Below are 14,611 nucleotides of genomic sequence, written 5' to 3' on the forward strand. Positions count from 1 at the left end.
GACCTTGGTCATCTCAGCTGTCAGTAGTGATTCTTACCATACCAATGAGAAGGGAGAAAAACAGTATAACCGTATCTGCTTTAAATCAACTTAATATAGCACTCAGATATATAATTGGAACTTCAGTATTGGTCATTGCAGGGGCCCTTTTCATGCCACAGGCTGTACAGAATCACATTATGTAGACAGCATGAAGCTATCAGGGAGAATCCTGAGCAAGTCTTTGTCATTCATCTTGAGAAATCCCATTGTCTACATTACCTGACCCCTTCATGTACAACAGCTTGGCTGGAATGGATCTGCCTTTGAGCATGTGATTGTTTATAGAAGCTGTAGCCTTTCTTTAAGGGTCTACCTGTTATTTTCCTATCCATGTTCCTCATTACTGATGGCTCTGTGACATTGCCTTACTAGGCCCACATCATTGTCCATAGGGCCAAGAAGGGAAGGCATGAGAGGTCCTGGTACCAGGGGTTAAGAAAACATCAATGCCACTTTAGGCTAGTTTCTCCTGGATCAAGCACTTGAGACTCGGTTTTCGTTAAATGACACATTCCCAGGATCAGCCAGTAAGGGAACTGGAGAAGACATAAGGGAAAAAATTCAGTCAAGAGTGTTTTCAAATGCAGCCTGATCCCACAGGGATCTGGAAAGTGAAAATTAAAGTCAAGGGACAAACCCATCACATTGACAACCTTTGGTTGGATAAAGGATGAAACAAAAATCAAGGTAATATTTTTTTAGCTCTCTTCAATTGGGCAAGCTAGTTTTCATACCCAAGGACAGTTCGCTGAAGGATGCAGGTGCCAGCTATAAGCAGCAAGACACAGAAGTACAAGGCAGGTCCCTTGTATTTCTACAGGGATATGAGGAACCTGGTAGGGGCTCCTGTAGAATTCAAGATGAGAGCAGTTACAAATGTGTCCCATGTGTGTCTGTAAAATGACACCGTAACAAACCACCTCATACAGTGTTCTTCGGGGAGGTAGGGACTAAGAATATAGAAGGTCTTTAAATGTTCATCCGAAACAATATTCCAGAGAAGTGCCCCTCTGGTGACAGTTTTGTTCATGAATTAGCATAAAGGACATGCTCAATTTAGTGTGTTTCTGTCCTCAGGCTGAGTATCAAAAAGAACAAGGCAATGTGCTATTTATTATTAATCATGGGATGTTCTACTTAGCAAAGCAGAGGTTCTAGCTCCTTTATGCCAGAGATAAAGATAGTGATATTTTAAATTCTCTATTGGCTTTGTCTGAAATATCTGTACCACTGAGGTGAAATAAGAATAAAGCCCTTGAAAAAAATCAAACAGAAGAGAATCATGAATCTGTCCATTTGGGGAGATACAAAGGTTTCTAAAAAGAGAACACACAGAGGAATGGAGATTGCTTTGAAACCTGTGGGAAGAGATATGACGGTCTGCATACCCACCAGGGGAATGTCTAAACGAGGAGAAACAACAGTGGACAGACCACGTCTTAGACTCTCTTTAAAAGCATCATAAGTAGGTGTGCAGCTTTGGAAAATACAGGAAATGAGAGAGAGGAGACAATGTCCAGGTGCTGTTTGATATAGGAGTGAAAATGTAAGGTTTCAGTATGCAGGATTAAAACTGTGAGACACTGCATGTGGTACCCAGAAGCCCGAGTCTACTTGATTTTGGAGCTCATCATTGTTTCTGTTCCAGTCTCCATTTCCTCTCATGTTCCATGTCCTCAGAGACATCAATTTGAATACATATTTATTTATTTTCCTACACACATTTATTTTCTTATACATTTCACCTTTTTGGCCATTTAGGCTTCCTTATGATTCTTTTCTTGTAAGTATTCTTTCAGCTTATTAGTACTCGTCAGCCTCATTGGATTTCTTATTAAATTATCCACTGAATTTTTTATTTCGTCATTTTTCTTTTCCATTTTAGACTTTTCCTATGGTTGTATTTTAAGGCTTATAGTTTTCTGCTAAAGTTATCCATCTTGTCCTTGGTTTCCTTGAGGATATTTGGCACAGTTATGTTTTAAAGTGATATCACAAAACAACATTATCTAGGGCTTTATGACCTCCTTCTTTAGTCTGTGTTTCTCTTGATTTTCAGTTCCATGGTCTTACCTCCACCTTGGTCAGTTGAGGCTGCTACATCAGAATGGCATACATTGACTGACTAATGTTTATTTCTTATAATCCTAGAGGCTAGGAAGTTCAAGATCAAGACACTAGCATCTAGATGACTTCCCTAGTGAAGACCTACTTCCTAATTTATAGGTGTTGTAATCTTGTTATCTCCTTACATGAAAGAAGACAGGGGAGAAAATTCTCTGGATTCCATTTCACAGAGGCAGTAATATCACTTATAAACGTTCTATCCTCGTTATCTAATTACTTCCCAAGCATTCTGTGTTTGAATGCTACACTATGGGAGTAGTTAGAATTTCTACAGAAGGCTTTTGAGGGAGACACAAACATTCACTCCACTGAATCATCACTTAGATGGATCATCACTTAGATGTATGCTTAGCTCTATCCTGGTGGCATTCTATATACAATAACTTAAGTCTACTACTAAGTGTTCTCAGAATTCTCCATCCTGAGGTCTCACCAAGTTTCAGCTGCTTGGGTACCTGGGGTATTACTTAGTTCAGAAGTAAGATGTGCTGTATGAAAAGTTTACATATGATCTGATTCGACAAATGTCATTTGGGAAAATGTATACACTGAAGAATTGTGGGAATAGAGTCATACCCTCACATCCTGGGTAGAGGTGGTGATATATTTCAAATTAGCTTCTCTTTCATTCTTATTTTAAAGCTTTGCCACTGAGAGAGAAGCGAATGACTTCAGAATTATAAATCTTTATTTTCTCTAAAAGTTCAACAACCTCGCAGTGTTCAAACCCACAGTAAATGTAGCAGATGTACACACCTTGAGGGCCTATCCCATGACAAGTCAGGACGTGAGAGTCTATCAGACCATGAAAATGCCTTCTTCCAAGGAAAGAAAAACCAGCTCTCAGGTTTACCTGTCCGAACCATCAGTAGAAAGGGTATTTTTCACCTTCTACTGAAGCTGATATGGCTACAGTTGAAATCTTTAGTTCTTTGTTATCTCAGAACTCCCTGTCTCTCTTGGCCATGAGCAAAGCTCAAAGTAGATGAAGAACAACCAACACTTGTAAATACTTAAACTTCAGCTTTTACATTGACTAATTGGGCACAGATTTAGGTAAAAGCCATAGCTAGGCAGTCTAGTTGGGAGGGGTCATGGCCAAGTAAATAACTGTCCCATGTAGGCAAAGCAGTACTTATCAACCCCAATAGATTGTTGTCATATGGAAGCATAGATCTAAGCATTTCAGTCCTGAATCATTTTAAAGGCCAGTAACTTGACTTAAGATCTCCCAGCAGTGGACTTTTGACTGTGAGTTCAGAACTGAAGCATCTGTACTGGATGAAGGTAGCCTCACTCGCTGCTTCCTCTGCCTGTTTCTCCCATGCCAGTGTCATTCCCAAACCACAGCACTGAGGTTTTCTGAGTCCACTTGAGACGTTAAAACTACACTTCCTTGTTATTGTATCACAGTATTTTTGAACAGCTTGCTCAGAGAGGTCCCTTTCTTACACTTAAAATAGGAGCTTAGGATTTGCTCACAAGAATAGCTGATTGTATTACATAACCCCAAGGCACACAGACTTTGACTGATCTATTACCATATGGGCCAGGGACAGTTTTCAAGGAAGGTCAAGACTTTGGCTAGTTCTAGAAATCTTCCCAAGTGGCATATAGAAATAATATCTATCTATCTATCTATCTATCTATCTATCTATCTATCTATCTATCTATCTATCTATGATTTTAAAAAATGATTTAGTGGTATTGTCCAAATGGAAATCCTCTTCTTGTCTGGGAGCAAGTAAATCATATGCTGGGAAGGTGATTGGGGCAGTTATAGGATACAAGGCCTGTTGAATGTACAATCTCATTACTTGGGGGACTGCTCCAAAGGAGTGACTCAGTAGAAGAAATGACAGAAAAGAAATCAGGGATAAGTGCTGGAGAGATGGCTCACTTGTTGCTTTTGCAGAGAATCTAGGTTCTATGAGTGGCTCTCAACAATTTAGTTCAAGGTATTTGATCCCCTTCTTCTGACCTTTGTAGGCACAAGGCACACATATAGCACACACATATATGCAAACAAAATGCAAATACACATAAAATAAATATTGAAGAAGAAAGAGACAAAGGAAGCTGATAGAGCCATTGGTTCCAAATTCAATAATAAATGTTGTATGTTTTTCATGAGTTTATATGTCTTTCTCTAGGCTGGTTAGGGCCAGACAAAGGTGTTAGATCCTCCTGGAACAAAGGTTACAGACAACTGTAACCTTTGTAACATCTACTATGTGGATACTGGGAACCCTAGTCCTCTGGAAGAACAGTCAGTGCTCTCAGTGTCTGAGTTATCTCTCCAGTACTACCCAGTACTCTGTACCCTGGTTGTTTTGTTGTTATTTTGTTGGTTGTTTTTTAAACTAAAAATTTCAGCACACTGTTTTCTTCCTGGAGTTGAAATCTAAAGTCTAAATCCATTTTAGATATATATACTCTTGATTCAAATCAATTCTACTTTCTGAGTATACACCATAAGTAGGACAATGGTAGAGTATGGGTTAATTGCATAAGTGTTAGGAAATGAAACATAAAAAACACCACCATCAAAAAATAACAACCACTGTACACTAATTGAGAAATCTAAGTGACATATTCACATTTGTCCAGGCTTGCCCAGCTTCTGCAGTTTGAGAAAGAAATAAACAAATGTCATCTAGGACCCAGATTTAGTGTCAAACTTATTTATATTTCCAATGAATGATTTTTTTCATTCAAGAATAAGTCATGAAGCATGCAGATGACATGCCTACCACATGCTTCTGCACAATGAATTTTCTCTGGGAGACTCTTCTAAGCACTGCTGTTAGCAGGCTCCCTGTCAATGTATTTTTAATTCAATGAAATGTGAAAAGAATCTATTCTAAAACTGGATGACTCAGACTTTTAACAGTTCTTCTGCCCCCCACCCCCGCCTTTTCCTTTCACTTCTAGTCCTTGAAGAAAGAAACTGCTCAGACCTTGGAGGCCCAGTCAATGGGTACAAGAAAATCACAGGAGGTCCCGGACTTCTCAATGAGCACCATGTAAAAATTGGCACGGTTGTGTCTTTCTTTTGTAATGGCTCATATGTTCTGAGTGGCAGTGAGAAAAGAACTTGCGAGCAGAATGGAGAGTGGTCAGGAAAGCAGCCCGTCTGCATGAAAGGTACTCACCGGCATCTCTGGATTCTACAGATGAGCATTGAGTCATTGTAGCTCTTTGACAGCTCTTGTGCCTGCTTTAAGTCCCTAGAATAATGTTTCCTTGTAGGTTCATCGTTAAATCATGTGTGACTCCTTGCTTGGAGAATTTCCTTTAAAAATGTTGTGTCTTATTTCCTGGGTCCCAAGAAGACTTCACTCTCATCTTGCCTAAGATGATGGAGAAGAGCAGATTGAGGAAGATGCCAAGGCTAGGCTTTAGAAATGGAAATCCAAGGACAGACGTTGTAAGCCTTTGCACATCCATTTTTGTCATGTGTTTAATAAAAAAGCCAATAAGCATATGCACCTGGTCACCTATATGAAGGGGCGCTACAGATGTAGATGGCTAAAAACAAAGACAGCAGACCTTCAAACTTCTAACAAATGAATGAGTAGTTTGGAAAATAGAGAGAGATCAGTATTCCTGAAATAGAGGTGACAGTGTGAGGTAGGTAGGATTGGTCATAGTCAGGAAGGATTTAAGGATGCTAGGAAGAGCTGGGATAATATTCCAGATGAAAGGATGAAAAACTGGATATAGACAGAAGTGGAAACATCTGTCTTATGGTAAGCTCAAGGCAAGCCATCTAGGAAGTAACATTTAAAATATAGATTGGAAGCAGAAAACCCTGGGCTGTTGTGTAGGGAGCTGGAGCCCTCCACAGTAGAGATGCAGCTTCGCCCTGACTTTATTCATTGGTCGTTTCAGGCTGATGCCTTCTTTACTGAGAAGGAAAGTGTGCTCATGTCCTAGATTGTCAAGACCATTGCCCCTACCCGTCATCCTCTCAGCTGGGTGTTTGTCAACAACCTGAACCATGGGGAAAGGAATGAAAGAGAAAAAAGGGATAAATGTGAAAGGGATAAATCACTTTAGACTTTTGCCAGAAGCAACTTTCATCCTCCCAGCACAAGGCCTGATGTTTTATTTCATTAAGTATGGGAACGGTGTTGCATATGTCCTTGGAGGGTTTTTTGTCAACTTTTCTCTTACAAATTAATACAACCAAAGTACTCTAAGTTGCTAATTAGACAAATGTTGGCTGCTAGATTGGGAAAGAGATGGGAAGGATTCATTTTCCCTGGAAGAAAAAAAGAAAGATTTCAGTGAATTGAAACTGGGCTCTGAGTTGTCCTCTGGTGACTGCTAGGGACCTTCACTGCAGAGACAGGACAAGGAATGGTTGGTTACTCAAGACTTATTTATAATTGGCACTGTGGTCTGATTTTAAACAAGGACTTCCTAATTCCCTCTATGGGCTCTATTTTGGAACCTTCACTTTGAGTTTTATTCCACTATGATCTAGTTTGCTGACACCATTCCCATGAACAGATGGCCCTAATCTATTAACTGCCACTATCCCAAGTCACCTCAGAAGAACAGATTTTCAGAGGAGACTACTGAGTCCTACAGAAGCAGCTCTCAGTTGAAAAGCAGCTGGCATCTTGCTGAGTATACTGCTAAAGGTTGCCTAACCCATGCAGTCTCTGAGACCTATGAATGAGTGCACAGTGTCTGGAAGGGTGGGAGTTGGGTGTTATTCTGGATGGTGTGATGTGACCAGTGAAGACGGAAAAGCATCATACAGCATGGTTTATCTGTTTCTAGCCTGCCGGGAACCGAAGATTTCAGACCTGGTGAGAAGGAGAGTCCTTTCGATGCAGGTTCAGTCAAGGTGAGGCTGAGCACCTGAACTCTTTCAAGGCTAATGGCTATTTCCCTTCTCCACTTGTGTTTGGCCAAAGAGAGCCTGGCATTTCTAAGGGACATTTAGTGCTAACTGGTCATGAAAGAATGGGGCTTGTTAGATGGAGGCTCATTAGCCAGCTGCTTTTGGCTAAGAGGAAGCTACTATTGGAAGAAATACAAGTTTTATTGGATCGTGGGAAAGCAGATGGTTGGTGAGAAGAAGCAGGGCTTCCCTGATGATCTTTGAGGAGCTGGATTCTAATACTTTAGTCTTCCTGAAGCAACTGCTTCACTATTGTGGTAGCTTCTAGGAGTTGGCAATCCTGCTAAATCATGCAACCAGCGAGAATGTAGGAAGATAGTCTTGATGGTGAGAAATCAGATGGGGTAGGCTGGTGGAGCTCTGAAACTAGAGATAAATGACCAATAAGAGAGGCATGAACTCTGATGAGAGACATGAACTCTTGGGTATATTCAATGTTCTTCTTGGGAAGAAAGATGAAGCCTACCTGCTAGTGAGGAAGGAGGCCATGTCTACTCTCTTCTCCATCCTTGTCCTCTCTCTATTGCAGTTGTACAGATCTCTTTAGTTTCCTTCTACCAGTCTAAGCATAATTCTGTTTGAGAAACATCAAACTTGTGACTCCTTCAGTCTGGAAACTGTTTCTACTGGATTTCACAGAGGCTTACTCAATCTCCACCCTTCAGTTCTCAGCTTTTTCGCCTAGCAGAGAGATCATCTCTGACTCTCTTTTTATGCTAGATAAAAACTCTACTACTACTACATCCCCAGTCCCCAGCTATCATTTTAAATAAAGCTAGTAACATCACATGTGTCCTGACACCCCATCAGGCTATTTCCATTACCTGGTGTTCTATGACCTTCACCATAATCCTCCTCTTCCTCCTCTTCCTCCTCCTCCTCTTCCTCCTTCTCCTCCTCCTCCTCTTTCTCCTTTTCCTCCTTCTTCCTCTTTTCCCTGCCACCATGTCTGTCACATTGAAGCCATTCAGTAAATAGTACTTAAATGAATAAGTTGGATTAACAGTCGAGGGTTCAAAACCTACTTCTGCCTCTCTTTAGTCCCAGTTATGTTTAAACATTTCCTGAAGTTAAATGAGCCTTCATCTTCCTTTTTCAAAAACAGGGGTAATTAATAATCTTTTAGGATTATTGTAAGGATTAAAACTACACTGACAGATGACAATGAAGCTGTGTGCCAGATGTTGCTCTTGTCACTTTACATATATTAATTTACTTAGTTCTCACAGTAACCATAGAAGCTGTGTATTTTTATTATTATTTGCATCTTATTAACATATCCTCAAAAATGTGGAAGCTGAAGTTCTAAGGAGTTAAGTGATTTCCAGAAAAAGATGTCAGTTTAGAGCAGAGCTGACTTGGCCCGTCCTTCGGTGAGGGTTGCTAACCACACTCACCTCTGCTCAGGTTCTCATCTGTATTTGCCTTTCTCCAGGCAAGGTGTTCCCTTGGGAACAATGGCAGTAGAATACAGACTGTGTCTCATCTCTGTCTTGGTGGCTTCCTTGGAGTGTGCTCTCTGCTAAGTGCAATGCTTTCTGTGTTTAGGAGATGCCACCTGTACAGGAGTCCTGAGCTACACAGAGACAATAGAGCTTCCTACTGTTGCAGCAGTTTTAGTAGGAGATTGGGTAGCAAGGTGCTAGGTGACTCCTGCAATTGAGAAAGCAAGCCTAAAATCTAGTTGAAGTGTCTTTCTGGAAGGCAAGCTGAAGAAGTGGGGGTATTCTTAGGTTCTGTAGCATCCTGAAACAAATACAGACTTCAGTGACCCAAAGGTAAGCATGCTGTACATTCAGAAGCTCTTAGACCTGGCTATAAACATAGCATAGATATCTGTTGAATGAAGTCTCTGTGGACTGAATGTTTCCTGAGCCAAACACCATAGAGAGATACAAGAAATAGGTTTCATCTTAGACAACATGAACTTGATATGATAGAGGCATTAGGATGAAAATGGTGACTATTAAATGCTATCTTGGGTGTCATCTTCCTTTACTGTGCCCCAAAGCACCTTCCCCAACAAGTGCCTCTCTAGGCTTCATTTCCCCATTCGTTATTACACGGGGATGAACACATCAATTCCTGAAGGAACCCCAGTCTACTGCCTGACAGTCATTATGTACCAATGTAAAACAATCACAAGCTGTAAGATGTGTTTCTCCCCACAGATAGTCTCCAGGGGGCTCAACTTGAAGCTCAGTTAATGCCCCTTTTTCCATTTACACTCAAGTTTTTGTATTTCTCTTAAGCAGTGTTGCCTGAGAGAAAGTTCTAGTCTCTGAGGTGAGCTAATTACATTTTCTAATTGGCAAATCAAGCTACTGTATCAACACAGTTTAGTTTAAGACAGTTCCTAATATTGCCCCATTATGGTAATGTTTAGAGAAAAGAATGTGCCTGGCTTTCTCTCATTCAAATTAATTCCTTTTCCTGTTTATTTTTGCAATTAAATGCTCGCTCTCTCTGTCTGTCTCTCTCTCTTTCTCTCTTCTCCCCTCTCAGTGTGTGTCTACACAAAGAATACATATGGATCATAATATTATGTCAGACTTTATTTGGTTTGGTTTAAAATCCTAGGTACTTGGAAGAATGCCAGGAGCAAAGGACTACAATATTGAGTGGCATTAAGAAAATTTATTCAATAGCAAAAGGAGAGAGAGAGAGAGAGAGAGAGAGAGAAGGGAGGGAAGGAAAGAGAAAGGGGGATGATGGAGGGAGAGAAAGGAGGAAGAAGAAACCAGAGAGAAGAGAAAGAGAATGTGGTTAGACAAAGACAGGGAGGAAAGCAAAGGGAGAAAAGATTGAAATGTGAGGTATTTTTCTCTTATAACCAACATCATCGTGAGAACTGGATGCTAAAGTCTTGCTTTTGTTCTTTCCCTGGCCCTGTGTGCCTTGATCCAGAGAGACACCATTACACCAGCTTTATTCCACGGCTTTCAGCAAGCAGAAACTGCAGGATGTCTCTACCAAAAAGCCAGCCCTTCCTTTTGGAGACCTGCCCCCTGGATACCAACATTTGCACACCCAGGTCCAGTATGAGTGCATCTCACCCTTCTACCGCCGCCTGGGAAGCAGCAGGAGGACATGCCTGAGAACTGGGAAGTGGAGTGGGCGGGCCCCGACTTGTATCCCAAGTGAGTCAAGGCTCATCTTTGAGTTTGAGCCTCTTTTCTTTTCCACAGCCACTTGTGAACTGCTGTTAATATTGTGGAAGGCTTTTATGGAAAGCTTAATTGAGCAAGGGGATTTTCTCCCATCTATTCCCCTAGTTTAGTGACCTTTGGAATTCTGAAATTCAAGCTCCCTCCTTTTGGCTTAAATTTACTATCCAGAAGAGATTGGCTCATAAGATCTTAGAGGAATTGTTTCTTGTAAATGTTTCATCATATCTAGAAAAAAGAAAAGCCCAGTGATTGATACCAAGTGGGGGCGAAGCTAGCTCCGTGAGAGGATTCCACCTATGTTATCTTCACAACCTTGTCAAGGCTCCACTTTCACACTCAATCTCCAATGAATGAATTAACTGACATGAATTAAAATGACTCGAGAGATAACATGAGATAGCATGTGAAAGTTCTGGATTAGAGGCTTGCACATTCTCACCTGCCTTCCTCATCCTCTTTGAGAAAAAGGAATGGTGTGGCAAAGTTTGTTGTAGCTGTGCTTATGGAGACAGTCATGGGATTTTTGTCTGTTGCATCATCCCATTTGGGTGACTCAGAAAGCCCCTAAAGTCATTACCATTTCCCTGTACATTTTCTAGACAAAGAAGCCAAGATTTAAGGGGCCAGATAATTTCTATTGCTTCACTGAACTACAAACCCTTCACTTTTAACTCTAGATTTTATAGCCAATGACATGTAAGTAGCTGGTTAATACCAAAGGGAGGGGTGCTAAGGAGATAGCTTGGCAGGTAAGGACTTGCTGTACAAGTGCGAGGGTCATGAGTTTGGCTGGGCACAGGGGCATGTGTCTGTGATCCCTTAGTGACAGAGGGAGAAGGATCCCTAGGGTTATCTGGCTAGTCAGTACAGCCAAACTGGTGAGCTCCAGGGTCAGTGAGAGATCCTGTCTCAGTAAATAATGTGAAGAGAAATCAAGAGAGTTATTACTATCTGACATCCACTATTGACCGTCACATACATATGCACACAAGTAGCTGTGTGCTAGCATACATTTGAGTAACCAAAAGAAAAGAAAAGCAGATTGGTTTACTGAGATTTGTACTGTCTTGGTTGAGTGACCGATTTGTGCTCAGATAGTAATGGTCTGAGTTGATCCTAGCAAACTGATGTTTTTCTCCATAGTCTGTGGAAAAATCGAGAACATTGCTTCTCCAAAGACTCAAGGGACCCGCTGGCCATGGCAGGCAGCCATCTACCGGAGGACCAGTGGTGTGCATGACGGTGGTCTACACAAAGGTGCATGGTTCTTGGTCTGCAGTGGTGCCCTGGTAAATGAGCGTACTGTGGTTGTAGCTGCTCACTGTGTGACTGAGCTGGGGAAGGTCACCATCATCAAGACAGCAGACCTCAAGGTTGTCTTGGGAAAATTCTACAGGGATGATGATCGGGATGAGAAGACCATCCAGAATTTACGGGTGAGAAAGAGCTTTCTTGGAAACTGAAGCTTTGACTTAACCAGTTACGAGAGCAGAAGAACAGGGCCCGTGTCAGCCACATCACTTTAGCATTTCAGTATCCATCCTATGCCTGGCATGCAACAGAGGCTCAGAATTTCAGACAGACTCTAACAGACTCTAATAGGGAGTTAGCAAACCATGCAATGGTCCTCCACAACTTTGCTTGTTTTGAAAATAAGGTTGAACTAAGTAACAACTATTACTGTAGTCCTCAAAACTCATTCACCTTACGTTAAAATGTACATTACTTTATCTATTGGCATGTACTGTAAATTATAGTATACTAAACACTGATGAAGCTATTTATTTGGATATCTCTGTTCGAAATTATTTGTTCTAGGGATATTGTGACTTGTTACTGTGACCCAGCTACCCAGGTCAAGATAGATTAATTTCTTGAATGAAAAAGAGAAGTAATTGTCTATTATATTTGGATTTGGGAATTTATCACAAGTAGGCTTTGAGGACATAACTCTTATCCAAGATACACCTGACTAGAATATACTTCTCACCTGTTCTGTGCCCTCTTTCCATTCATCCATCTATCCATCTGTATATCCGACCCTATTCTTCGTTTTACCTGTCTATCCATTCTTCTTATGCATCCTTAAAGGTACACAAAATGCTTTCAATGGGCTAGAGATTATAAACCAGTATCTTGTAGGGCTAATGCATGGATTCTGCTAAACAACATATCTGTTCTTAATTAGTTGATTAGGCATTAAACATTTGAGGTATTTCCAAGAAAGACTTGTACTCTATTTTCTGGTAAAGTCAGAATGCTTGTCACATCTTTGTACAGCAGTGTACAAAATATCATCTGCCTATTTTAGATGGGACATGACCACTAAACTTCTATGACTTTACCTGAGGACTCTACTTATTTAATACCACCTTCTTGGCCCCAGTAGGCATGTGAGTTGACAACTATGAAAATATAACAATTACTTTCTATGATTCTTTGGGCAAAGCTACAAAAAAATTGTAGTTGTCACTGAGATAGTTTCTCTCAATAATTCAACCCCTAACTGGCCTCTTCTTTTCCACACTAGAGTTGTCTGTTTACCACTGGTATCTCTTCCTTGTATTTGTAGATTTCTGCTATCATTCTGCACCCCAACTACGACCCTATCCTGCTTGACACTGATATCGCCATTCTGAAGCTCCTAGACAAGGCCCGCATCAGTACCCGTGTCCAACCCATCTGCCTGGCTGCCACTCGGGACCTCAGCACCTCCTTTCAGGAGTCCCACATCACTGTGGCTGGCTGGAACATCCTGGCAGATGTGAGGAGCCCTGGCTTTAAGAATGACACCCTACATTATGGAGTGGTCAGGGTGGTAGACTCAATGCTTTGTGAGGAACAACATGAAGATCATGGCATTCCAGTTAGTGTCACAGACAACATGTTCTGTGCCAGCAAGGACCCCGGTACCTCTTCTGACATCTGCACAGCAGAGACAGGGGGCATCGCTGCTTTGTCCTTCCCAGGCCGAGCATCCCCTGAGCCACGTTGGCATTTGGTGGGGCTGGTCAGCTGGAGCTATGACAAGACATGTAGCAATGGCCTATCCACAGCCTTCACAAAGGTGTTGCCTTTCAAAGACTGGATTGAGAGAAACATGAAATGAACAAGCCACAAGGCCACTGAGCAGATTTATACTAGCATCCATCTGTATATATGGTGTATGGAACAGTGTGGACCTGAAGTGTAATTTTGCCCATGATCTTGCCTACTGAAAGGCTTCTGGTTTCAGGGACTTATCTCAATAGAGGGTGAATAAAGCTTACTTTCTGTCAGGGAACTGTCTTCCTGACTACTTGGGAATCATCTAAAAGATGTTAGGTCTTGCAAGAACTGGATTTCTTCAAAGAAGATCATGGGAATAGAAGGATAACCTCCTTCTCCCCCTCCACTGAAAGTGATGCGACTGTCAATCATTTTGGGTTGGTAAGGTTGACTTGGGAAGGCCTGGGATGTGCCCAGCTTCAGTCAAAGTTCCAAAGAACAGCTTGCACGACAGCCCAGGGCAAAGGAGCTTGGGCGTGGCACGTGCTCCTGTGTACATTGTCACAAGAGTTTCTGATCCTTTTCCTTTCCAGTCTTCTGTACACATTTCAATAAAACAAGGACTGACTTCTGACCTACAAAAGTGATGCTCTCATTTTTGCATGCTGTTTTCATGAGTTATACGGATTTGAGGTAATAATTTGGTGAGGGCCCTTTAACATAGAGCCAAGGGGTATAATTTTCCAATATGTCTGTCAAATGCTGTCTTTATTATTCCAGTCACTGGAGCTTGGAGGGTCATGGGACAGGCAAGTCAGATAACACATAGGGAGCGAAGTATGAATGATGTGCTGGTTAATCTTGACTGCAATATTGTTTGGACTGAGAGGTGCCTGGATTGATAAAGCACAGCTCTAGGTGTCTGGGAGGCTGTTTCCCAGGAGGATTAACTGAGAAGAGAAGACTTACCCTGATTGTGGGTAGTTTCCCACACTCTAACCTATTAGCTCAGATAGAATAAACAGAAAAGCAGAAAGCCAGCCAACGCAGACTTTATCTCTCTGCTTCCTGGCAGCCATGATGCAAGCTGCTAACCTTTTTTTTTTTCCATATAACTCCCATCATGATGAAGTGAAACCTTTGAGACCATGAGCAAAAAGAACCTTTCTCATCTTCAATTATCTCCCTCAGGTTACAGCAACAAGAATGTTTAATATAGAGTAGCTAATTCCAAGTGTCTGCTTGATTCTATGTTCAAAGCCCAGTGTAGAACTGCCTTGAACCTCCATAAATCTTTAGACATTTTTATTACAGGTATGTATGTATGTATGTATGTATGTATGTATGTATATATGTATGTATGTAA

The 14,611-nt window shown here is 41.4% G+C and overlaps 1 protein-coding gene across 1 annotated transcript in view; it reads left to right on the forward strand.

Moving 5' to 3' along the window:
- The window catches only part of Pamr1 (peptidase domain containing associated with muscle regeneration 1), an 88,627-nt gene extending 74,748 nt beyond the window's left edge, over positions 1-13,879 (forward strand). The window contains exons 7-11 of the mRNA XM_028767032.1: positions 5,104-5,316; positions 6,964-7,030; positions 9,995-10,227; positions 11,401-11,693; positions 12,830-13,879. Of these exons, the coding sequence (XP_028622865.1) occupies positions 5,104-5,316; positions 6,964-7,030; positions 9,995-10,227; positions 11,401-11,693; positions 12,830-13,366 (1,343 nt within the window). The 3' untranslated portion in view covers positions 13,367-13,879. The remainder of the gene's footprint in view (positions 1-5,103; positions 5,317-6,963; positions 7,031-9,994; positions 10,228-11,400; positions 11,694-12,829) is intronic.
- Positions 13,880-14,611: the final 732 nt, after the last annotated feature.

The sequence above is a fragment of the Grammomys surdaster genome, unplaced genomic scaffold (assembly GCF_004785775.1).
Source record: "Grammomys surdaster isolate TR1022 unplaced genomic scaffold, NIH_TR_1.0 170, whole genome shotgun sequence".
NCBI lineage: Eukaryota > Metazoa > Chordata > Mammalia > Rodentia > Muridae > Grammomys > Grammomys surdaster.